Source organism: Gobio gobio (assembly GCF_949357685.1).
Source record: "Gobio gobio genome assembly, chromosome: 5".
In the NCBI taxonomy this organism is placed as follows: Eukaryota; Metazoa; Chordata; class Actinopteri; order Cypriniformes; family Gobionidae; genus Gobio; species Gobio gobio.
The window spans coordinates 26120951-26146361 of record NC_137101.1 but is presented as its reverse complement, the minus strand read 5'-3'; the positions used below and the strand labels follow the sequence as shown (position 1 = coordinate 26146361).

At 36.5% G+C, this 25411-nt stretch overlaps 2 protein-coding genes across 4 annotated transcripts in view; both read left to right on the top strand.

The window, feature by feature from the left end:
* Positions 1-25411, top strand: part of taf3 (TAF3 RNA polymerase II, TATA box binding protein (TBP)-associated facto) — a 996662-nt gene that overhangs the window by 422349 nt on the left and 548902 nt on the right. The gene's annotated exons all lie outside the window — the stretch shown is intronic.
* The window catches only part of tmcc3 (transmembrane and coiled-coil domain family 3), a 29974-nt gene continuing 4944 nt past the window's right edge, over positions 382-25411 (top strand). The window contains exons 1-2 of one of the 3 annotated variants that reach the window (XM_079817197.1): positions 382-577; positions 24177-25126. In XM_079817197.1, the coding sequence (XP_079673323.1) occupies positions 24216-25126 (911 nt within the window). In that variant the 5' untranslated portion in view covers positions 382-577; positions 24177-24215. Of the gene's footprint in view, positions 578-1527; positions 1769-11235; positions 11390-24176; positions 25127-25411 lie in introns of those variants that run through there. The other 2 variants (XM_079817196.1, XM_079817198.1) reach the window with 2 other exon arrangements.

Genomic DNA, 25411 nt, shown 5'->3' with positions numbered 1-25411 from the left:
CACAGCGGGGCAGATGGGAATAATTGTAACAGTTCCCCTGGGGAACGAATGACCCTTTCACTTAGTGACTGTCTCATACAGTAGAGTGAAGTTTTATTATTTCATCATAATTAGTGCTGTTTGCTAAAGCAAGCAAGCATATCTAGTCCTATTCAACATTAAAATTATGTAGGTACATAACTGATATTTTAAAGCTCTTTGTTTGATAACCCATGTAAGTAAACAATAGGTTAACAGATTAAAGGCACAGGCATATTCAAACAACAATAGCTCTGACCTTGTGTTACTGACCATTCACCTTAATAGACTACTCTCTCTCTCTCTCTCTCTCTCTCTCTCTCTCTCTGTGTGTGTGTGTGTGTGTGTGTTTGAGAGGCAGACAGATAGACAGTGGTTTGTAAAGCTTGACAGACACACCCTTAATGAGCTTGATGTGACTCTTTCAGACCAGTAGATGTTTAAAAATTCAGCAATCGTTTGAAAAGGATTTTCCTCTGAAACATTAATGCTGTAAGATATGCTGGTTATTTATGGTTCGAGATCGGGTGACGTGTTGTGAATTGCAGCTCCTGTCCAGGTCAGATAAATAATTACTCGAGTAAGAAACGCTGTAATTTTTTTCTCAACACTTGTACCTGTTAGTGCATGATGGAATAGACTGTGTTTGGGGTCGAAAAAAAAATATTATTTGGATATTTTATCTGTTGGAACTTTTTAGTTCTGTTTTCGTGTTTTAAAAAACATGAATAAGATACAACAGAATGAAATAAATGTGGTTTATTAGTTTATTTTGTAGGCTAAATAATTCCAGCAATATCTGAATATATGTTTGTTTAATAAAATGTATTTACTATATGCATTACCATATTTATAGTATTTACTAGGAATCAACTTTTTTATATTTTCTTTTTTAATTTTAGTTCAGGTTAATTTTATGTGCTTTGTCAATTTGTTATATTTTATCTTTATATTTAGCTTCAAGTATTTTTTTATTTCATTTTTAGTTTTTACTTCTACTTAAACATATTTGTTTCAATTAGTCGCCTATACAAAATGTCTAATTCAACACAAGGAGGAATAGTTACTAACCACTGAATTTTTGATTAGGCGTACCAAAGAAAAAAAAAATGGTTAAGTCTCTAGCCTATACTTAACGATAGGGTATATAATATGTAAATGTGTACATATTTAATAAGATGTCTCATCTGAATATTTTAAGTGTGTGAAATCGTAATACAAAAAAAATATGTGTACTTAAAAATTGCGTATTTTTATTTTGGTAAATGGAAACAAAACATTTCAGCCTACCACCTGTAGTACCGCCCCTAAATGGCTGTGACGCAATGACGAACTCGAGCCCGCCCTCTCTCTCTCTCTCTCTCTCTCTCTCTCTCTCTCTCTCTCTCTCTCTCTCTCTCTCTCTCTCTCTCTCTCTCTCTCTCTCTCTCTCTCTCTCTCTCTCTCTCTCTCTCTCTCTCTCTCTCTCTCGCTCTCGCTCTCTCTCTCTCTCTCCAGATAACCGTGCACACTGCACTAGGGTTGAGGGACTGAGTGAGTGAATGTGTGTGTCGCGCAGATTACAAAGAGGAATCTACGGACCGAGAGCGCGCGGCGGCGCCCCGCACCCCGTGACACAATGTAGCAAATTAGACCGCCTTAATCGCACATGAGAGTCCAGTTTGACCGGACCGAAGTGAACCGAACTATGCCCAGCGCCGAGAGAACTTTACCTGAACTCGAGAGGAACTCTTTCTTACACTGCGACATGGTTAGTTATGCTTGAGTGTTTTTAATCCAGCCATGCAGTATGTTATCTAACCCGCAGACCGTGCATATGTCTGTGGGGATATCATTTGATCTGATGTGTTTCTGCTGTTTGTGCTTCATGATCTAAGATGTTGTTTTTCCTGTTTACAAGAGATATCCATATAGTTTTACTATAGTAACACTGCAGTAACCACTAGTGTTTTCATGTGAACAATGGTTTTGCTTCACGTACCGCCTTTTACTATCTTTACCAATGGCATTGCCTATCATGTTTTTAATTTGCAGTTATTTTTGCTATGGTTTTACAACACGGTTACTGTAGTAAAGCCAAATGTTTTAAGAATTGTTAATACTCGCGTATAAAATGTATATGTATATACAGCAATAGTGCCATGCAATGGTAACAACATATACCTCAAACTCATTGTTGCTATTTATTTGCTAAAACATTAGGTGATTTAGTTGATACATATTTTTTTTTTTAAATAGTGGTTTAATTCAAATGTTATTTTCATGGGCGAAACAAACTGCGATAATATTTACCTTTTGAACTGACATCTCACAGCATGTTAGGCTACTTTAGATAAACGCGGTGAATTTGATATTCATAAAATAATTCTGAAAAATGTATCACTGTGTCTACAAATGTACCAAGCAGCAGCATAGCTGTATTCAGCATTGTTAATAATAAGAAATGTTTTTGTTGTTTTGCAAAAACAAAATAAATCAGCACATTAGAAGACTGGAGTAATGGATGCCTTCACATGATTAAATATTAAAACAGAAATTTTAAATTGTAGTATTTCACAATATTATATTTTACTGTATTTTTCATCAAGTAAAAGACTTATTTAAAGTCTGAAAATCTTACTGACCCCACACTTTTGAACAGTACATGCCTGAGATATTTCAGTTATTTACATGATCTATGCATGTTGCTCAAGCATTGCCCATGAAAGAAAAAAAGAAGAAAAAATCTCAAAGGAATGCCGATGGAATTTCTATCATAAATTTGAACCAGTCCTGAAAGGGTCAGATGGGATTCTGCTATTTTAATCGTTCAGTTTGTGTGACTGGATCTGATATAAACGTCAGAAAAATAAGCTGAGTAATAAAGAACTTAAGCAATATTTAAACTACTATTGTAACAGTGCAGACAAACTGTCTCTCTCTCCAAAGAGTGTGTAAGATTCAAAGGTCATCAAATAATAGTGATACTTAACCCGTTAGACCGGTAACACTGGTGTCTCCTCATAATGGAACGAGTTTAATGGCGATACTTCACCATCCTAATTCATGGAAATCAAAATCCCAATTATCTCTAGCGCACACGCCTAAACCACATTGTAATGCGTTTGAAACCTGGGGTGATGGTGGCGTGCTGGGGCATGTGCTTGGGTCTTGAGTTGGGCTGTTGTAAGCAGAACAAGTGCTTCTGTGTTCAGCGTGTACGTGCGCGCGTGTGCAGACCCCCTGACCCCTGGCACTAAGACAATGTGCTTGCCAGACTGAAGCTGCGCCCATTGTTTTTTTTATGCGACAGTCCCTGCTTAGAAAAAGAACATGTTGGTTTGTCATTATAAACCTCAAGAGTGTTTGTTTACTTCTAAGTGAAGAAAATGTGTTTAAATGAAGCTCTTGGAGGAAACATTTACATAAAGTGTGATTTAGTGAATGGAAGAGTTGCTGATGGGCTTAATTGAATGTGTACGCCAGTGCATTATTAAGCATGCCGTTAATGGAGAGAGCATGTAAAACGCATTCGATTAGCCTTTCGTAATTGAATTGCTTTTACGTGTAGGTTTGATGTATCATAAACGCGTTGGGTTAGTGAAGCTTTATGGATCACCCCATTGGGTGCAGGGATGAAGTATTGATTAAATGACAGATCAAATGGAACCATAAATTGAGTTCATATGACCAGTACAGAAATTTCTCAAGTGAGGCTAAACATTGTGTTTTGCTACATATTAAAAGTCGGTATATATTAAACTTCTATTGCTTTTACATGCATTTTCATTGTTTGCAAACTAACTTTTTTTTGTTGGACATTTGGTGGCAAATTCAGCTTGTCAAGTAAAAAAAAAGAAGAAAAAAAAAAGATCGAGCTGGCTGACAGATGCCGTTTTGTGGAAATTAGAATATATAATGAAAAATAAAATGGTAAGTCATATTTTTAAGTTATATATAATTTACTGCTGTCAAATGATTAATCACATCCAAAATAAAAGTTTGTGTACTGTATATATATATATATATATATATATATATATATATATATATATATATATATATATATATATATATATATATATATATATATATATATATATATATATATATATATATATATATATATATATATATATATATATATATATATTTGAATACAAATATATATATATATATATATATATATATATATATATATATATATATATATATTTGAATACAAATATATATATATATATATATATATATATATATATATATATTCAAATATATATATATATATTCAAATATATATATATATATTCAAATATATATATATATATATATATATATATATATATATATATATATATTATATTTGAATATATATATATATATTTGAATATATATATATATATATATATATATATATATATATATATATATATATATATATATATATATATATATATATATATATATATTTGAATACAAATATATATATATATATATATATATATATATATATATATATATATTTGAATACAAATATATATGATTAATAGATAGATAGATGGATAGATATAAATATAGATTTTAATATTTCTTAACTAAATACATGCATGTGTATATTTATATATACGTAATAATAATAATTATTCTCTGTACACACACATATTATGTAAACACAAAAACGTTTATTTTGGATGCGATTAATCGTTTGACAGCAATCATATTTATTACACTCTAAAAAATGCTGGGTTAAAATGGCCAATAACCCAAGTTGGGTGGAAAATGGACTAACCCAGCAATTGGGTTGTTTTAACCCAGCGGTTGGGTTAAATGTTTGCTTAAAACAACCCAATTGCTGGGTTAGTCAATTTTCCACCCAACTTGGGTTATTTTTAACCCAGCATTTTTTAGAGTGTATTTAATGTCCATTACAATGGAAGTCTTTGGGGCAAAAATTACCGCAAAAGAAAATTTGTATTATTGTTTATCTGTTAAACTGCTAGCACGTTGCTTGCTATGTGTGCATATGGTCATATAAAGCCACCATATTTGTTAATTTGCACAAAAATAATGTAATTTGTTCAAATTAAAAAAATGAAATGTACAAATTAGATGAGTTAAATTGAAAAAATAAATTTTTTGGTGTTCGGTCCAGTGAACATTTTGGCAGGGCAAGTATACATTTGACGTAAACGCATTAGCCGCTTTTCCACCTTTGGGCCGAACTGTTCGTAGAATGGTAAGGAACAGTTCCAGTTGTGTTTCCACTTGAGCCTGGTACGGCACGGCACGATTACAAACCGTTCACAGCCTGGAATTCTCGGCACGGTTGTCTAACAGTGTTGAATCGTTTGTATTACATTCCATAGAGCAGCCGTTATCAGCTCAAACGAAACCAGAACCGTACCAGCTGGCCTGGATCGGCACGGAAAGGAATGCTTAATGAGAACCGTTCTGCCCTACGGTGAAAAAGCGGCTATTGCTAGCCATCTATGGTTGCAAGTTCGATTGTTACCAACATAGTTCAAACGATTCAGGTTTCTTGAAATCCTAGTTTTACCAAACATTCTCAAACAGCATCACTAACGTGTAGTTGGAACTTGGAACTACAGCTTTCAGCCTGTGGTTTTGAAGCATAGTTTCTTGCTTGTATAATATGTGGACTTTAATAGAATTGAAATTATTCCGTACACGTATGTGTAAATGTAATAAAAGATCATTTAAATTCTATATATGTGACCCTGGATCACAAAACCAGTCATAAGGGTACATTTTTTAAAATGGAGATGTATACATCATCTGAAAGCTGAATAAATAGCTTTCCATTGATGTATGGTTTGTTAGGATAGGACAATATTTGGCCAAGATACAAATCTGGAATCTGAGGGTGCAACAAAAATCTAAATATTGAGAAAACCGCCTTTAAAGTTGTCAAAATGTCCAACACATATTCCTATTAATAATTAATTTTTTGATATATTTACGGTAGGCAATTTACTAAATATCTTTATGGAACATGATCTTTACTTAATATCCTTATGATTTTTGGCATAAAAGAAAAATCGATAATTTTGACCCATACAATGTATTGTTGGCTATTGCTGTGACTTATGACTGGTTTTGTGGGCCAGGGTCACATATTTGAACAATGAACCTGTAGAAATGCATAATAATAAAATACTGGAGTAAGATGGAATCTGTGATGAATCAAGTAATATCAGTAGTGACTAGCTTGTTAATTTCTCCAACAAGGCACAGTGCTATGGTAGTTAAGTCGCAAATTACGTATTTTGTAATTGTAATTACGTACATTTTTGTATTGGAAACGCATCCCAGAACGGTCAAGCCAAAAAAAAAAAAATCCTCCAGTTGAGTTCTGCTAACATACTTTTTTTTTTTTAATCTTTTGAAGACATCTCCAAAGGGAGATTGTCATATTTACATAACTTCTGGGGACAATTATGTCCCCAAAATATAGCTACCATGCGCACACAAGCATTTGAGAATGCAGTTGTTCTTCTGAGGACATTGTGACTTCGGTTGTTTCCAAGGTAACCCGTTGAATCCCCCCCTCAACACCCCCACCAGCATGTGGAGCATGTCTGGATATTGGACTGATGCAATGTGTCCAACAACCCCACCCCCCCAATCCCCACGACCACATGCCAAATGCTTGCAGTGTTGACACACTAAGAGATTTAGTCTCACTCAGAGTTATTAGTGTCCATTTGGTGACCCTTTGTCCTATGTGGCCATAACTTACTGCTGTAGTATTGTGTGCGTGTTTGTCACAAATAAAATTGTGGAACTGGCTGTGCCCCAGAATGCAGAAGATTTGCAGATGAGGGTGGATCTGGTGTTTTATATCTTGCCCTGTATTGAAAGGGACTTCCAGTGTGTTTACTGGAGGAAAACAAATTAAAGGAATGTTTCGGGTTTGATATAATTGAAGTCCTATGCAGCATCTGTGATGTTGTTGATTATCATAGAAAGCAATTTTGATGGATCATTGAGTTTGTAAACGTAAACAAAAGTGGGCCTTAGTAATGCACATACAATGGAAGTATACAGAACGTTCCACTGGAATAAATGCTCAAATATAGTTGACGTGGTATTCACCATGTACTTGTGCACTCATTTGTGTAATGTATGAACTTTATAAAGTTATTTAGTCATTCATTATCAGAGTCTGATAGCCCCTCCCCCTCTGCTCTGAATTAAAGCTGTGACAGTTGAGTGCATGAAGTGTCCAACATAAGTGCATCATCCACGTATTTAAAGTGCACCTTTTCTATTTGGAAATTTCAGTAACACACTTGCACTATTTATACTAAAAACCGTCATAGAGTGGCGCACAAAATTGGTATGCACCTTATGTCTTGTGTGAATTGATTTATGAGTGTAGATGTGTTATTAAAGTGCTTGCTAATATTGTATGCCATGTATCCACCAGTGAAGTAATGTTTACATTGATTTAATTTCACCTTTTTGTGACAAGGAAAAGTTTTGAACTGTCATGTGGTGCGACTCCCCAAAAAATTTAATGGCGTGTATATGAATATAATCCATTAAATTTGTAGGAAAAAAAACATGAAAATCTATTTCAATTCTAATATAAGATATAAAAGTATAAAAACTATATATAAGTTGAATAAAGGCCTTCTAAAGCGAAGTGATGCATTTGTGTAAGAAAAATATCCATATTCAACACGCTATAGATTAGATTCAACTTTGTCATTACACAAGTACAGGTACAAGGCAACGAAATGCAGTTTAGGTCTAAACAGAAGTGCAATAGCAGCAAGTGCAGGATATACAATGGTTGAATAAGTGCAAGACATGGATATGTACTGAATATATATAAATATATATATGGAGAGATGGTTATTACTATAGACATAATTTACAGGTGAATATGTAATTTTACAGATAGAGGTATACAATGATACTATAAAGTCAAATATCTAGCTTCCGCCAGACCGCCTTCCGTATTCAACTAACGGAAAAAGTGCAACTGCCGTGATGTATGACACCTTTATTAAAGGGGTCATGAATTGAGAATATTTTGATACATAAAAGGTCATGGTAATTAAAGGGTTAGTTCACCCAAAAATGAAAATTCTGTCATGAATTACTTACCCTCATGCCGTTCGACACCCGTAAGACCTCCGTTCATCTTCGGAACACAAATGAAGATATTTTAGTTGAAATCCGGTCGCTCAGAAAGGCCTCCATTGGCACAATGCACGGTACACTCTCAAGACCCATAAAAGGTACTAAAGACGTCGTTACAAAGTCCATCTCATTACAGTGGTTCTACAATAACTTTATAAAGCGATGAGAATAGTTTTTGTGCGCAAAAAAACCCTAAATAACGACTTGTATAGTGATGACCGATTTAAAAATAATGCATCATGAAGCTTCAAAGCGTTATGAATCAGCTTGAGAGTGTAAAGTGCATTGTGCCAATGGAGGCCTTTCTGAGCGATCGGATTTCAACTAAAATATCTTCATTTGTGTTCCGAAGATGAATGGAGGTCTTACGGGTGTCGAACGACATGAGGGTAAGTAATTAATTACATAATTTTCATTTTTGGGTGAACTAACCCTTTAATATAAGAATTTCCTGTAAGCTGAGCAGAAAACTTCCTTGTTCCTCGCCCACCGACTCGTGCCACTAACGTGACAGCTAAGAGCAGCATAACCGTATCGAATTTTTAAGCAGTAAACATACCACATAAGCTTCATTCAGATTCCAATATTATGAATGCATGGATGAACTTTTATTTTTAATGAATATCCAGCTCACGTGGGGAAGACATTGCATGTTTGTTCATTTAAACACGGATTCGTTTGTAAACGAGACTGGATTTGCTGACAGGATGAGATTACATGAACGAATGAAGCAACACACTAATGTGAGTAAAACATGTTTTTTATATGTGATAGCATTGCATTGTTACAGATAGTGTTGATTACGTGTACCTGTCTAACTGAACATTAGCACGCTGTCAAAGGCTGGAGAATCCTTTATTTGTGGTGTTCTTAGTTCATTACTGTCTTGATGTGCGTTGTTCACTCTCTTCGCGCGCACGTGTGTGTGTGTGTGTGTGTACGGTTCGCGGTTATATTCATCGATCAGGCGGGCCAAGTAATGTTAATAAAAAAATAACATTCCAATCAATCGTGGGTGGATTAGAGATGAATCATTGTGTTTGTTTGATAAAGACATTTTGCGAGCCCTGGCTGTGGGCTGGGCGATTCATTCCGGTTGCCTTTTGCCACACGCTTTCACTGACAGGGGGAGCAGAAGCTCATTAAATATGCAAATCTTATTCAATCCTAGCCGTTTACTTCCAAGTCTTTAGTGCGGCACGCCCATCAAAACTGAGCGTGTCTTGAGAGAGGCTCAAAACCAGTGCAGAAAATAGCCTATTACTTATTCATTATGATGTTTTTGAATGTAAAAACCACGTGAACGCAATAAGTTGACCTCAGACAACAGTATAATTATTTTTTTTTTTTTAAGCCAGTTCATGACCCCACTGTGTGGGTTACGTTTATAATGGATGGATGCACTTTTTTTGGGCTTCAAATTTTGGGCTACCATTATAAAGCCTGGCTTAGGCAGGACATTTTTCATATAAAAAAAAAAACTCTGATTGTATTCGTCTGAAAGAAGAATGTCATACACCTAGGGTGGCTTGAGGGTGAGTAACTCGTGGGGTCATTTTCCTTTTTTGGGGGAACTATCCCTTTAATGTCACTTGGTTTAATAATGGCATCTAGCAAAGGTTTTCATGAGTTCACCTCCCTATCAAGTCTTAATAGATAATAGTAAATTAATTTGGCTTGCTGACCTCGAAGGATGCTCGATCCTGAGGCTCGGCTTGAACTTGAGCTAACCCCCCTAACAGTATTACATAGGAACAGAAAGAATGAAATAGAGGAGGAGGTGGAGAGATGCCAGAAGAATTGTCACTAGGCAACTTAATGACTGCTTAAATATGCTTGAAACGATGACTGGCATCATGGCATGACTGAAAGATTAGGATTCTCCTGAACCTACGTCTGGGACTTTATTTATTGTTGCTTTGTAACTGTGCATGGATGACGAGTTTCAGTTTATGAGCTTAAGGTAGTGGAAGTCACGTCTTTGATGTCTGTGTATAGGTGTATAGATGTTTTTAAAGGGTACATAATAACACGCACACAGTTTCTGCCAATCTCATGTTAATCTTGAGTACCTATAGAGTGGTATTGCATCATTCATATCTCCGAAGAGTCTTTATCATATTTATAAAAGACAGATACGCTGTACAGATTCTTTCCAAAAACAGCCAAACACGTGGAGGCGTGCAGTGGGCGATTCAATATACATTTGTGTTGTTTACATTATATGCACTTTTGTGCCAATTGCCAACAAAACGTTGCGTGCTCTTGCTCTCACTCTGGTTAATGTGGACACGCTCATCCGGGAGAAGTGCCCATACAAGCAATTCTTCCCTTTATGAAGTCATACAGGGCCAAATCAGAAACTTGTTCGAATCCTGAAGGAGTGTATTTGGCACAGAAATACTCTGTCATACGTCCAACTCATTTTTTGAATTTTGGGCATGTTTAGTATGAGAATCCAACTCTTTAACAGTGTAAATAAGTCAGAATGCATGAAATAGCATTAGCCCCCCCCCCCCCCCCCCTAAAGAAAATTGAGCATAATGGAAATGGAACTGAATTCACAAAACATTTTATCTTAGCACTAAGAGTTCTCCTAAATGGCAGTAAAAGTTCTTAGTTAAGAGTTTTCTCTTAAAACCTATTCACAAAGCTGCTGAGACCAACTTCTACTAAAGAATAGATAGAAGTCTTAAGCTAAGAGTAAGGGTGGGGTTGACCTTGTTGCTATGGCTGATGGGGGAGGAGTCTCTGTCAGTGATAGAAATATTATAGAACTTATCATGTTGCCATATGCAAATAAAGATAAAAAAAGAATGTTGCCATATTCAAATAAAGATTTTAAAAAGTAGGCTAAGTGTCACTAATTAAACAAGTATATGTTCAGCTAATTCGTAGCCTCTCTTTCTCTTGTTTTTGAGATTGTAGAATTCAAGTGACGAATAATGTTTTATAAACAAGTTCGGGAGGAGCATTATCTAATCAGCTCGAGAGGAGACATATGTACAGTATACACACAGCCGACTCACCTAGTTACCTTGATAGTTTTCTGCATCCCTCCGCCACCTCGACTCTAGCCGAGGATTCAGGGGAGTAGGCTACTCTGTGTTTGAGCTAAATTCCCTGCTCTGAGCTCTCGATCCTCTCGGACAACACGGCAAATACGCTTATTTTACTCTATCCGATCATTTGTAAGTGTGAACTTGTGAAACAACTGCCACAGGTAATCAGACATTATTATTATTATTTTTAATTAAATAAATAATATTTATTATTTTTTGCCATTTTTGCCTTTTTGTTATGATAGGACAGTGAGTAGACAAGAAGTGGAGTGGAAGAGAGAAAAGGGAGAAAGGTCCTCTTTACTACTCTTAATGTTTCACTGATTTAGGAGCTAGTTTTAGCGCTAAAATGCTTTGTGAAATACTCTTAGGATAAAAATGGACTGACGCCCATTATTTTTAAGAGTTTGTCCTAAATCGGCAAGTTAGGAGCTACTTTTAACCTTCAAATGTTTTGTGAATACGACCCCTGATCTACACTGAGTTTTGTAGCACACACATACATTTAAATTGTTTTGCCCCCTGGCCCTTGAGTTTCTAAGTAGTCACATGACAAGCAGACATAGCAAGTTTCTGCAGGCTAGACACACCCGAGTAATGTGTGTCTTCGTGCAGATATGCATGTTAAAAGTAACAACAGTGTAATAACGAATGGCTCATGACTTGTTTGTGTACAGTTATGTCTTGTGTCCCAGAAAGTATTAGTGATTACAGATTAATCAGAGAGCCACGTGCCTTTTTTATTTTACTTAGCTGTTATTGTACTGTTAAAGGCAGCTAAAATGATCTCTCTTATGAGCATAGTTTGAAGAACTTGTGGGTTTCAGTCTCTGATCTTGATATGCGATATTAAGTTAACCTGTGAGATAGTTTACAGCACTGCATGTGGGAGGGAGTCATACTGTTTAATATGTTCCTCATTCTTTGTTTTTATTAAATACACTTAAAATTAAATGTCAATTATTATGAATGTAAAATCTGCGAAAGAACTGGTCCATGTAGTCGGTGGTGTTTTAAAGAGGTTACTTTGTATTTAATAAAAATCTATTTATTAAATATTTTTGATATGAAAGAGAGAACCTTGTTTTAAGTAGATGAGTCATGTCCATTTAAACTGCGGGGGCATGATTTTTGAACCAAGTGGCTTTTCAGTTCAGCTTTCAATAGGCCTATATTTTTTTGCACCCTAAGCTGACCATTTCATGATTGCAAGAACAGTGCTTTCCAAACCACCGTGACAAAAAGAATATCTTTACATGTCAAAATTCGTTCAGTCAAATCGATTCAAACATTCTTTATAGGGTCCCATGGCATGACATTTTCATTTTATAAGTGGTTTTTTTTTTTTAGCCTGAATATTGTCCCCGAGTAGCTAGAAATTTTGATCGGTGTAAACCGATTTCTGGCTGTCTTTCTCTGCCTTTGAGAAAATGACAGCTCAAACGAGCTGATCTTGAATTTTCCTGTTATGGCGTCATAACAAGAACAGTTACCTCCCCTTCCTCCGCCCAGAGAATTTGGCAATCCCATGCGAGCACCATATTTGTTTGTCCTTGAGAGATCATGGCTTGTGAATGAGTGAATGCTGGCAGTTTCTCAGTGTTTGGATGTACAAATGAAAACAAGTCTTTTTTTCAGTTCCTTCTGATCTGTGATCAGTGATTTCTGATGTGTAGCTAATTACACAGAACTTTATTATTCGTGCACGCGCTGCGGCTTCTCTCTCTCCCGACAGAACGGTGTTTTCTATCTTGTGAGTCAGTGATTTTGTACGTCCTCGTCGTGTCTATCTGTTCTAAAATGTGCATACAGTTGTGAGTTTCTGCTCAACATCGGCAGAGCCACATCTTTAGAGATAAACCTCAAGCACGCCGAAGCTCGGTCTGCACTGACCGGTCGGCCTTTAACATCCCGGACCCCCAGTACTGCATCTGGCCCACAGCGGAGGCACCATACACGGCGCAAGATTAAGCAGAAGGGGGGTAAGCGTGAGCGTATCCGGGCTAGGCTAGCCAGCTATCCCCACAATAAACTGGATTACATTCGATTACTGCGCTGTTGTGTCTTTGTTTTTATTTCTAAATTATGACATTTTATTGTATTTTAAGTACACCTCAGAATACATTATAAAATAAAATAAAAAATCCAAATTTCCAAATTTAATAATCTACCCACTCTCCCATTTAACAAAATGTCAATGCTGCTGTTTTGTGTACAATTAAAAATGCATGGTGATCACTGAATGAAGTTTAAAAAAATTGATTGCAAAATGAGCTGCTCTGTTGCAATAAAATGTTTAGAGTTCATGTGTCTATTTCTGGCTGTATTTTGGCTCACTTCGTGCCCCAAGCAAGATAAGACATGAAGTCAAAAAAGGTTTAAATCTCATCTGAACTTACCATAGTTTTTATTTTTTGGTAGGATTTATTTATTTATTTTGTTACTTCATGTCTTGTCTATATTACAGCCAAAAATAGGTACATGACCTTTCTGACTGCAAGTTTCAGAACTGAAAACTATCTAAACATTTTATTGAAACTGAGCAGCTCATTTTGTAATTGTTTTTTAATAGTGCAGTGTGTAATATTTATAAAGATCTATTGACAGAAATGCAATATAATATACATAACTATGTTTTCAGTGGTGTATAAAGACCTTGCATAATGAACAATTGTTTATTACCTTAGAATGAGCCATTTCTATCTACATACACAGTGAAATCACTGTTTTGCGCCGACATGTTTCTACAGTAGCCCTAAATGGACAAACTGCTCTACAGAGCGCTAGTTACTCTCTACTGTTTCAGACGACGAAACCTTTGTCCTGTGTCGGCCACCGTAGATTCTCTATGTGCGTCAAAAGGGAGGGGTGATCCGTGGGTGGTTGCAATTCGCAACCTCACCACTAGATGCCGCTAAAATGTACACAGGAGTTCACCGTTAACCCATAAACACCCACATTTACATGTCAACAGCATCTTTTCAATCCTCAGACACTATACCCACCCAGTGGTGGTGAAGTTATATAGAGGAAGTAGGATAGATATTTGAGTTCTAAACACCAGAAGATGCTATTATTCTAGTGTGCATATAAATATTAGTAAGTATGTATTGAAGAAAGTTCAACAAACATTATGCTGATTTGGGCTCCTTGGGTTAAAGACAAGTAATTGATGTTAATAAAATGTCAATCTGCGAATCAGTTACAGACTTGTTCTGACTTCAGACTAATTGAAAATTATTGATTTTACCTGTAACTGTATGACATGTATTCTGTTAGTAATGTTTCTTCCTGTTACACAGAGTGAACTTCTAGAAAGCTTTGTTTTTTGTGTGGCTTCCTCATTGCAGCATAACTGTTTCCTGTGGCACATTCCAGAGTTGGAGGACAAGGCCAAGAAACTAAGAAATGCAGTTGGCCTCATAAACAGACATTACACAGTAAAAAAATTGATCATCAATAAGTTGTCACAACATATGTTTGACATTGTTTTAACTCATCAAAATAAGTTAAGCAATGTTCTACTTTTTTTTAAGTTATACAAGATGCAATGTAATTTAAGTTGAAATGACTTAAACATCCAAGTTGATTGTACTTTTCAGGCTGCAACTTTCCTAGTACAAGCAGATATAAAACCAGGTTTTTGCTTGGTGCATGTTTCTTGGGAAAAAGGATTTGAGTTGTTTGTATCTGTGGTTTTGCTATTGGTTTTACGACATTACCTCTAAAGCAGGGCTCTTTTGACTGGATTAGAGCTTAGCCAACACACGCGCTAACACAGCTGCACAGCACTCTCTCGTCAGTCGCCTCATTCCCAATGAAGTTAAAGAGAAAATCAATCTTCTACACAGAAGGATTTGGAAAAGAAGTTCAAAAGAGAGCGAGTGAATGCATCTTTTCAGGATTTTTGTTTGAGGGAATTATGTTATGGACTTTGCTTCGCTACTATACAATCCCTTTCCTTAGGTATGTTATGTCATATATCGCACTTGTGTAATTGTGCAACCAAAATTGGGTGGGGATGCTAAATAATAATAATGGCATATGATAATAAATAGTAGGAAAAAAACTACATGGAAGAGTAGTATTTCTGAATTTATAGTATTAATAAAAACTGGTCAAAAAGTACCCAGAAGACCTACTACTAACTTCTAGCAAGACACTGAATGCACATTCTATAGACACTTCACTATCCCATAAAACCACGTGAGAGGAGTTGTAAATGGCAGTGAAGTGGCGCAACTTGCACTGTTGGTCACATGACAGTGACAACCCGACAAATGTAGTATGTCTGTTAAATTCATACTACACATTCATGTAGAATTTTTTTTTAACAGTCAAATAGTAAGTAATTATTCAAAAGAATAATTATTCCTATTAAGAATTATTCCTACCAAGAAAGTAAATGATTTGGTTGCAGCCTTAGCAGTGAGCAGTGTGGTCTGATTTCTGAATGAGAACCTTGAGTGAATCAATCAAAAAGACTAAAAAGAAGAAATGTAGTTTGAATCATTTAAACACACTGGCTGAATCTATTAGACAGTCCCTCCAGTTTTTCACGATTCCGCGATCACTGAACGCAAAATCAACAAAATGTCACTTTTTTGCAATCCTGCATAATTTGCCATTTCACTGCAATACAATTTCAAAATTAAAAGCCCTCTCTCAAAAAAATAAAAAAAACGAACTGAATTATCCCTAATTTAATTAAAGTTGTAATACATTATTTTCACGAGGAGTGGTCTGTGTGAAACAAAGCGAAAGTGAGCCTCTCTCACCTGCCGTGACGTCACGCATGAGTACCAAGGACTGGGTGAAGCGATTTAAGAAACATTTTGATTGTACTAAAAAGAGTTATTAAAAGTGGAGTATGCCATGAAAGCAAAAGAGAACTCAATGCTGTATTTCAGACTGGCTGTGGATAACCGAATAGTGTTCTCTTTCTTGGCTTATTGCGCTTGAACAGTCAAATACACACACAAAAATGTACGTCTTGGCGGTTATGTGAACAAACAAACAACAGCTTGAGACGTGTGTCAGTATTGAATCCATTACTGTAGATTTTAAAGTGACGGCAACCTAATAGACCGTAACATTTTTTTTTTTTTTTTGGTCCTTTGACTATTGTGCATCTAACATAATACATAATCTAGTAAATGTGATATCCTAATTATAAATAAAACATCACAAATTTCCCCCAAATTTCTGGAAATTGGCACCACAATCAGTCATTTTGATCGCAAAAAAGACTTATCCTAGTGGGACAGTTATTAAAATAGTATCTGACTCATTGACTGAATGTCTACATGAAATGTCATACATATTATTTTATTTATTTAAAAAATATTTGTATTATGTTTTACTGTGGTGTTTTTATTATAATTAAAATAAACTGTTTTAAAGAAACATAAAAAATATTAGAAACCGTATTTGATTGTTCATTATGTAGGGTGCTGCAAAATCAGACTTCAGTAGGAAACCCTGTAAAGTATGCATACTAGTCACACAGCCTGTGTGGGCAGTTAAACAAGTCTTATCGTTTATCTGGGGGATTGCCGATAGAAAAACCGGTTTCATTACGACAGAGCCCAAGCCTTTGATTGTTTGATTTCAGGTTAGATTTGAGTTTAGAAAACACTGGCTTTCCTAAGAGGGCGGAAAACTGATCTTAGATCAACACTCTCGCTCTGTTTGTGCTGTGTGTGTTATATATCAAGTGTGTATTCAGCTGCATTGGGATGTAGTTAAAGCATTGTGTTAGAAACTGGCATCTCAGCATTTCATAATTTTTAGTCTTTTTTTTTTCTTCCTCTGCTGTCTTCTTTCATTTCTTCTTTCTCTGGCACTTCTCAGTTTAATGCAAATTCAAGAATTTGCTTTTCATGGTCGCTTGTTTGAGAGGGACGCAGAAAATTCCATTAGAAATCTATTTCAATTTCATGTAGATGGTTTCATTTCAACAGTATTCTTTCTGTAGACCTCAGCATTATGTAAAGCATGTGAACAAGCGTCTCACACACACACACACACAAGGGGTTTTATAAGTCTTGTGTACACAATTGTTCTCCACTCGAAGGCTGAGCGCTCTTCACATGATGGGCCTACTGTGAGGTCACTTTTACGAGCCACATGCTAACTAATCTTTTTATCTTAACCTCCCTCTCTCTCTTGAGTAATAATCCAGGCTTGGATTATACAATCTCAGTCAGTACACACATTCCTTGTTTAATTTGAAAAGGCGGTGTAAACCTCAGTCAGGCTTTAGCTATACAAAAAAAAAAACATGATGTACTTTTTAAAGTGTAAACTAACAGGCTTGCTTTGTAACAGAAGATAGGTTCTGGGTAACTAAGAAGGAGAAACTGGGTAAATCTCATGAAGAAGAGCTGAGTAAGTAAGAGAAGAGTGTTAGCCAGAAGCCAAGTGTGTGTGTGTACAGGAAGGAGAAAGTAAGGAAGGTTATATGAGCAGACGGTCTGTTACACGTTTGATCAGACTGACCTAGTTCTCCAGAGGACAGTTTCTGCCCTGAAGACACTGATACAGTCTGCTCAAAGTCACAAGTTGTTCAGAGGTGCTTCAATAACACATATGCAAACATGATAGAGCTCTTTTACAAGCATTAATCATTAAACGCCATTCAACAAGAAAAGCCATGTGCATTTAACTAGTGAAAAAGCAATATATTAGACAGCTGTTTGCTATTAACAGATTTATAATTGTGCTAGCCTTGGCGTTAAAGTATTATATTTTAAGATTTCTTGACCACTTAAATACATAACCCTTTTATGGAAAACATTACTCGTTTTTTCACATTCAACCCAGTTTAACTTGTACTTCCAAATTGTAGTTAGCCTGGTCCTACCAGACTCTCGTATATATTTCATTTGTACAAGGAGTCTGGCCAACTCTCCATTGACAAGCGTTAACTTCCTTGAAGGCGGGCACTGTTGAAGTTTAAAACAATTGGATCTGCCCAGAGCCACTCTGGATCTGCCATAAACGTATGTCATCTCAAAGTCAACTAGCGCACGACATCAATGTCATCGTTCTCAGCCACTCTCTCTGTTCGCTGATTGGACTGGTTAAAATTTGGCTGGAGACCAGCGAATATAACGCAATCCCAGACCACGTACTGAAGGAAAATTGAGCAGAAGTATGTAGGAGGGCAGAGCCAGACGAAGTTGTAGTTACCTAGGTGACAAAAATGTTGGGAGTTCGAGAACCAATTTCGACACATTACAAAAATGTTTGAGGAATTAAAGGTGCAGTATGTAATCTTGGCAACTAGTGGTTGAAATGGGTACTGTAGTCCAAATTCAAAATATTGGAGAGAGCTGTTTTCCCAGCGGCCTCTTCTTAAGAGTAGGGCTGTAACGATTTGACCAAAAATAAAAACCTCGATTAATTTAACATTTTACCTTGATTACGATTAATGAACGATTATTTCTCATCTCTATTCATTATGAAGCTGTGGTTTGTACTTACTTCAAAGGTATTAAAATATATGCCTATAACGGTTGAGTTTCTTAGCTACTTTACTTTGGTCACAGGACAGTGCTGACACTGCGTTTCTGCGCGCGATCTTCACGTGATGTGCGAGCTGCTGTCTGAGTGTTCGTTTGTCACAATATATCAGGCATTAGTTCAACATAATACACATCTGATGGGCTAAAATCGCTTCAATGTTAAAACTGGCAGGCCTTAAAACACATAGGCTACAAATTACAAAGCTTTGTGCCTTCAGGGCGCGCGCTGAACGGATACGTTTTCCGTATTGTTGTTTTTGAATAGTGCACAATCGCTTTAAATGTTCAAACTGGCAAGCTTTTAAACACATTTACTTGACAAACTTTATGAGGACGAACGTGAAAGCGATCTGGCTTAGGGGCGTGCGTGTGCCGTCTGTGTGTGTGTGTTAACTTGCCTGTATAAACTAGGGGTGCACCGATTCGATATTAGGATCGGATATCGGCCGCGATACTGACAAAATAGCTGGATCGGGGATAGGAAAAATTAACAGATCCACAAGCCGACTTTTTTTTTCTTCTTTTTTTTTTTCGTCGCAGCAGAACCTACGTCATTAGTCTGCTTCAGGTGTGTCGCATGAGAGTCGGCTGTGTGGAGGAGATATTTCACGCGTGCCACGCCAACTAGTTCGTCGGCTGTTTGCAATGTCTGCAAAGTAACTTAAATGTTTCGAGGGGAGGTGGTATTACTGCAAAGTCAGGGTTTTTCCTGCATTGAAAATTTTTTGGCGGCCGCCAACACAAATTTTTGCCCCGCCAAAGCCTAATTTGATGAGTTATTGTGATTTACGAGTGATGTAGAATAGATGCTGCGCTTGTGACTGAGTGACCGAGAGAACGGTCAGAGAGCTCCTCCCCCGCGCACACTCTCTTGGTCTTATTTCTCTGACCAGCTGACATAAAGCATACTTTCAATAAACGGGAAACAAATTATATTCAGTTATGAAGTGTTTTCTGTGTGTTGACATCTTTCGCGATGTTCTAACAGACGGGATTCGCACACAACGCATCTGCTAATGTCCGATTCGTGACCTAAAGACTCCTTTGAACCGAATCATTTTAACGACTGGTTAGAACAACTGATCTGTCCAACACTGAACTCATGAATCAGTTTATTAATTTACTCAGAACGCATCTGAAATGAGAACACAAGTGTGCTTACCCACTTTAGCAAGAGTGGATAGTAAGAATTATTTTTAATTATCAACAGTATTTCAGCTTATTTCTGTTGACAATGTGTGGTAAAATAAATAGGCCTAGCCTACAATCATTTAGACTGGAGTGAGGTGAAACCAGAACAAAGTTGTTAGTAGCTAGCTGATAATTTTTATTAAATTGCATATGGCAGAAAATTAGGCTATTTGTAAATTTTGTATGCTACTTTTTAATATTGATATGATTTATATACCAAAACAATTATCTGTAGTGTAAAAAATGTTTGGTAACTGTCCACAGCTACATTTTATTTATTTAAAGAAGTTTGATTACATTCTATTTTAGATTTGAATGCACAATTGTTTTTTAAATAAATAAGAATTCAACACTTCACATACATCTGTTATTTTGTCTTAAGTTATGTTTAGTTAGTAAAGTCGGGTGCCTTTAGTCTCTTCAAGGAAGGTATAAGGTGGAAGATTTATTATTAATTCAACAATAGAATCGGATCGGTATCGGGTATCGACAGATACACAAAGCCCAGGCATCGGTATCGGGACTGAAAAAGTCGGATCGGTGCACCCCTAGTATAAACTGTGTAAATCATGCAGTTACTATAGTGATTGTGGGCATCTATAAACACAGATAACTGCTCCTGCATCTCTCTGTGTGCCTGCAAACTGCACTTGATGTGACTGACGAGGCGGAGTCACGTGACTAAAACCGAAATAACCGACATGGGAAAAATACGTCGGTTAGAGGTTCTGAATTTCGGTTTCGATTATTTTTCGATTAATCATATAGCCCTACTTTAGAGTCAGACTTGACGCTCACGCTGGTTGCCAGATTGAGGACAACAGGAATGAGGCAATTGACAATGCAAAGCAATGAGTTGATGAGTTGATTTATCCACATTTTATGCCTCTGGTTCTAGAGCTTTTTAGATGGATACCAAGGCTTTTAAGGTCGGGTAGAATCTGGGATCAGTTCGTTTTCTGGCTTCCATAGCTACAATATGCTGTGTTTTCCTCCAACTGGCAACCCTGGGTGTAAAATACTATTGGGAAAATGTTCCTGTTTAACACTGTGAAGCTGCTTTGAAACAATCTGCATTGTAAAAGCGCTAATATAAATAAAGTTGACTTGACTTGACTGGTTTTATGCTTTAGTGTATTAACAAGAATTACAGACAGCACCTTTAAAAAAAGATTAATGAACCTAGGATTTTGTGAGATTGTAACATTGGCCTGATCAAGTTCAAGGTCAAGTTACACTTCAGTCAACTGTCCCGAAACTCAGAACCATCTTTATTCTTAAGGCCTGACCCCTAATAAATAGTGAAACGAAACTGAGTGAAATCATGTCTGACATTTGATGAGTTTGCGAAATTCCTTTAGTCGTCATCTTCACCACAGATTAAACCAAAGAGCTTTTAGCTAAAACTAGTTTTGAGTGTCAAAATAAAAGCATTAAGCGGATGTATTTTATAGGATAATTCCTATGCCGATTCATGAACTGTCCCAGTAATGCTCGAGTTGATGGTGTATTCGCTCCCTATGGTCTGCATTTGCTTGTCTTATCTTCCCTCTCTTCCACTGCAGTCGAGTCATAAAAGCTCATGTCCCTGATCTCTGTTGGCCTGTTACTGCTTGATGGCTAGCTGCCATGGTAACCGACAAATTTGATTTCATTGTAAATATCTGACATTTTAGACATCTGAATAAAGTTTTCTATAACCATGCATGGATAATTCACCCCTAAGAGCAGATAATAATAAGTATTCTGCTCTGAAAAGCGCTTTTCTAAAGCCCTACTGATGGTTAGGAAATTGCAGCCTCCATCTGTCTCTTGTTAGCGTGTTTGTACGTGTTGAGATGCTGAATGTAGCTCTTAGTAAGGCTGGAGAATGGCCTGATGAAAACTAACAATCCTCATAGATTCTTGTAGAAGAGAAAATTGATTCAGGGAAATTTAAAGCCAGAAATCAACCTACTTTTATCATGTATTATTTTTCTTCTGAGCTAAAAAAAATTAATCTCCACCTTAACATAAAAATCTAATTCATGCTGTAAACAACTGAAAGCACAATTTTTGAACTGATTAGAATTGCCAGGGAGATTTTTAGACCTGCAGAAGAGAACATTTTCAGAATTGAAAAGAATGAATAACCATTTAAATTCTAAAGCTGTCGAATAGCTTTAAAAGAGTGGTATGGACTACTTTTATGGCACCTTTTTTTAGTCTTTTTTTTTTTAACTTGAGAGTTTAAATCGGCATCAATTTCGGCACCTAAGACATTCTGCTACGGACATTCTCCGTCATGAATGAATAAGGGTACATCAAGTGATCAATAGGTTGTAAAGTTGGAATATATATATATATATATATATATATTTAGATAGATAGATAGATAGATAGATAGATAGATAGATAGATAGATAGATAGATAGATAGATAGATAGATAGATAGATAGATAGATAGATAGATAGATAGATAGATAGATAGATAGATAGATAGATAGATAGATAGATAGATAGATAGATAGATAGATAGAGATATATATATATATATAGATATATAGTTTAACCATGGCAACTGTCTTTGTGTGCAACCGCACAACAAATATTGCTTCTACAGATGTTTATGGGAACCTCAATATCTCGGCTCAGGATGGCCAAACTCCTTGGAACAAAAACTGAAGTCCAAATGTATTTATCAAAATTGGTAAAATATCCATGTTTAAGGTGTGGTCACAACATTTTGTGAACAGGTCCATTGTCAATAGTGTAGCGACGTATGAAGCACAGCTCAAACAGAGGTCACTTTTTCAAACTAAGCATCTTTCTGTTGGTCAACACGGCAAATTTGCGGTACCAACTTAAACCCGGTGTGGACTCTGTGTGGGGAAAACGTTAACCCTCACGAAAAATTCCAAATTGTGTGGGTTCTTATTGAAATGACTGGATTTTGCTTGGGGAAATTGGCTGAGCAACAGTAAATGTGAATGCAAATTTTGGGTCAATTTAAAAGGGGAAGTGTTCATGCCTCAGTATTATTTTGTGTGTGTGTGTGTGTGTGTGTGTGTGTGTGTGTGTGTGTGTGTGTGTGTGTGGTGGGTACTAAAGTAAGAACCATGTGCATGGAGAATATTTCAGGTCACCTTGACCACTTGAGATGGCTTGACCTGTAAATTATCATTTGAATTTTCATTTTTGGATGAACTACCCCTTTAGTTTGCCTGAATGCATTTTATATCCTTCAGGACTCGAGGGATGGCTTATTATTGCCAGCCTATTGCACAGGTTCATGAAGTGACCTTATGAAGAGTGTCATTCATTTCCTCATTCTAAGAGTGTTATTTTCTGGCTTAAACGGATTCTTTACACTTCATTTGGTCCACAGCTTGTGAAAAAAATGTTGGCCTAAATCTTTACGACTATGGTAAAAAAAGAAAAGAAAAAAGAGGAACCATTTTCATCATCCATGGTGTTACATTTGAGATATCCTGAATCGTTATGTTGCTTATGAAGTACTTTATCAGTTTTCAGTTCTGGGCAGTGATGTCGTCTGACTGAAAAAAAAAGACTTCTTTGCTTATTTCCTGTTCTAATAAATAATGCGCCCTTTTGGTTGCTGAGGCAGTTTCATGACCATGTTTTCTGGATTTTCTCCAACTTTGTGCCTCTATCATTTATTGACTTTGTCTGGCTACTATATTTATTAAAGCTTGTTCTTTTAATTGACTGCCTTCAGACATGTGGCATTTCCAATATGCTATCCCTTTTAATTAATTGAAATTAGCTGATATTTGTCTCTTTTTTATTTATTTGCACTTTTAACTCGCTTTCATATGAGTTAAAACACAAGGTGCAAGCACTTAAAAAATTAGTGGTACTAATAAAAAAAGATAACTAAAGATATAAAACTATTAAAATAGTTTTTTGTTAATTGAAATAAAGCTACAATAACATAAATATTAGATGGAAATGAAATAAGTTGAAGTACTACTGAAATAAAATTAAAATAGAAATGTAAAAAAATTACAAAAAAATTAAACCAAATTAAATTGAAAAAATGTAAAATATTAATAAATACTATAATAGTATATAAATACTAAAACACTCTTTTTATACAACCAATAGTGTAATATCAAATATATTGTAAATATTATGGCCAGCACTGTATACAAGCCCTTTATATAAGCACACTTTATTGTATCTTTTTTAAAGTTATTCATTTTATTCTCTCTCTGTTTCCTTTCAGGCGGAGAGAGGCAGTGACGTGAACACCCTTAGCGTGCCGATGGTCATGCGCAGAGGTGGTTCTGAGACGTGTTTAGACCTGGATTCTGATCTGGCGGTACGGGACACCCCACGATCACGCTCCGGTCTGGACACCCTGCAGCAGAAAGTGCTAAAAGTGAAAGAGCAGCTGCGAATTGAGCAAAATTTACAGGATGAAAACGTGGCGGAGTATCTCAAACTCATTAACAGCGCCGACAAGCAGCAGAGCGGCCGCATCAAACATGTGTTTGAGAAAAAGAACCAGAAAACGGCACACAATATTGTTCAGCTGCAGAAGAAGCTAGAGCAGTATCAACGCAAGATGAAGGAGTGTGACATCTCGAATGGGACAAAGCACACGCCCACACACTCCAAAGAAAATGAAATGCCCAAAGACAATCTCAAGGAAAGCGTGGTCACAGGAAGTGGGCGCCACGTACATTTGGACAAAGTCAGAACTGTTGGCCCAGGAGTTTCGCTGTCGCCGCCGTTCTTCTTCAGCAAGCCTCGGGAGATAGCAAACCTCATTCGCAACAAGTTTGGTAGCGCGGACAACATAGCACAGCTGAAAAGCTCCATGGAGACGGGAAGTGGGCTACATGCAGAAGGGGGAGCCCGGACTTTGAGCGGCAGCGCCACACTAACCCCTAAACCCAAATACCCAAGCGATGACGAGTGCTCCACAGGGACATCGGTGTCGGTTGAGAGTAATGGTCATGTGACTGGATCGGGTGCAACAGGGCAGCACAGCGGGTCTGGGAGAGGAGGCGGCCAAGGGGAAAGCAGCAGCCGGCTGGTGGAAGCCTGGGAGGAGATCAGGGAGTTGAGGGATGCTCAGAATCTATTGGCAGAAGACATTGAGACTCTGAAGACCCAGTTTAAATGTGAATTTGAGAATATTACACAAACACTACAAGAGGAGCGGTTCAGGTTAATAGTTTTTCATAATCATTTTTTTTTAATGCAAACATGTTAGTGTTCAACACAACTGTGGTGTGTTAATAAATGGTTTTACAGAATATAGTATTAATATAGATATACAATATAGCTGTGCCATATTGGTTATTGGCAAATATTAGCGATATTAAAATTAATACTAGTTTAAGTTCACATATATCATATTTTTACAGTTTGTTTTTCTTTACGTCATCTCACTTAAAATTCTTTAAAAACACTATCATTTAAAAGTACTGTTAAATCTAATGTTTAACAAAA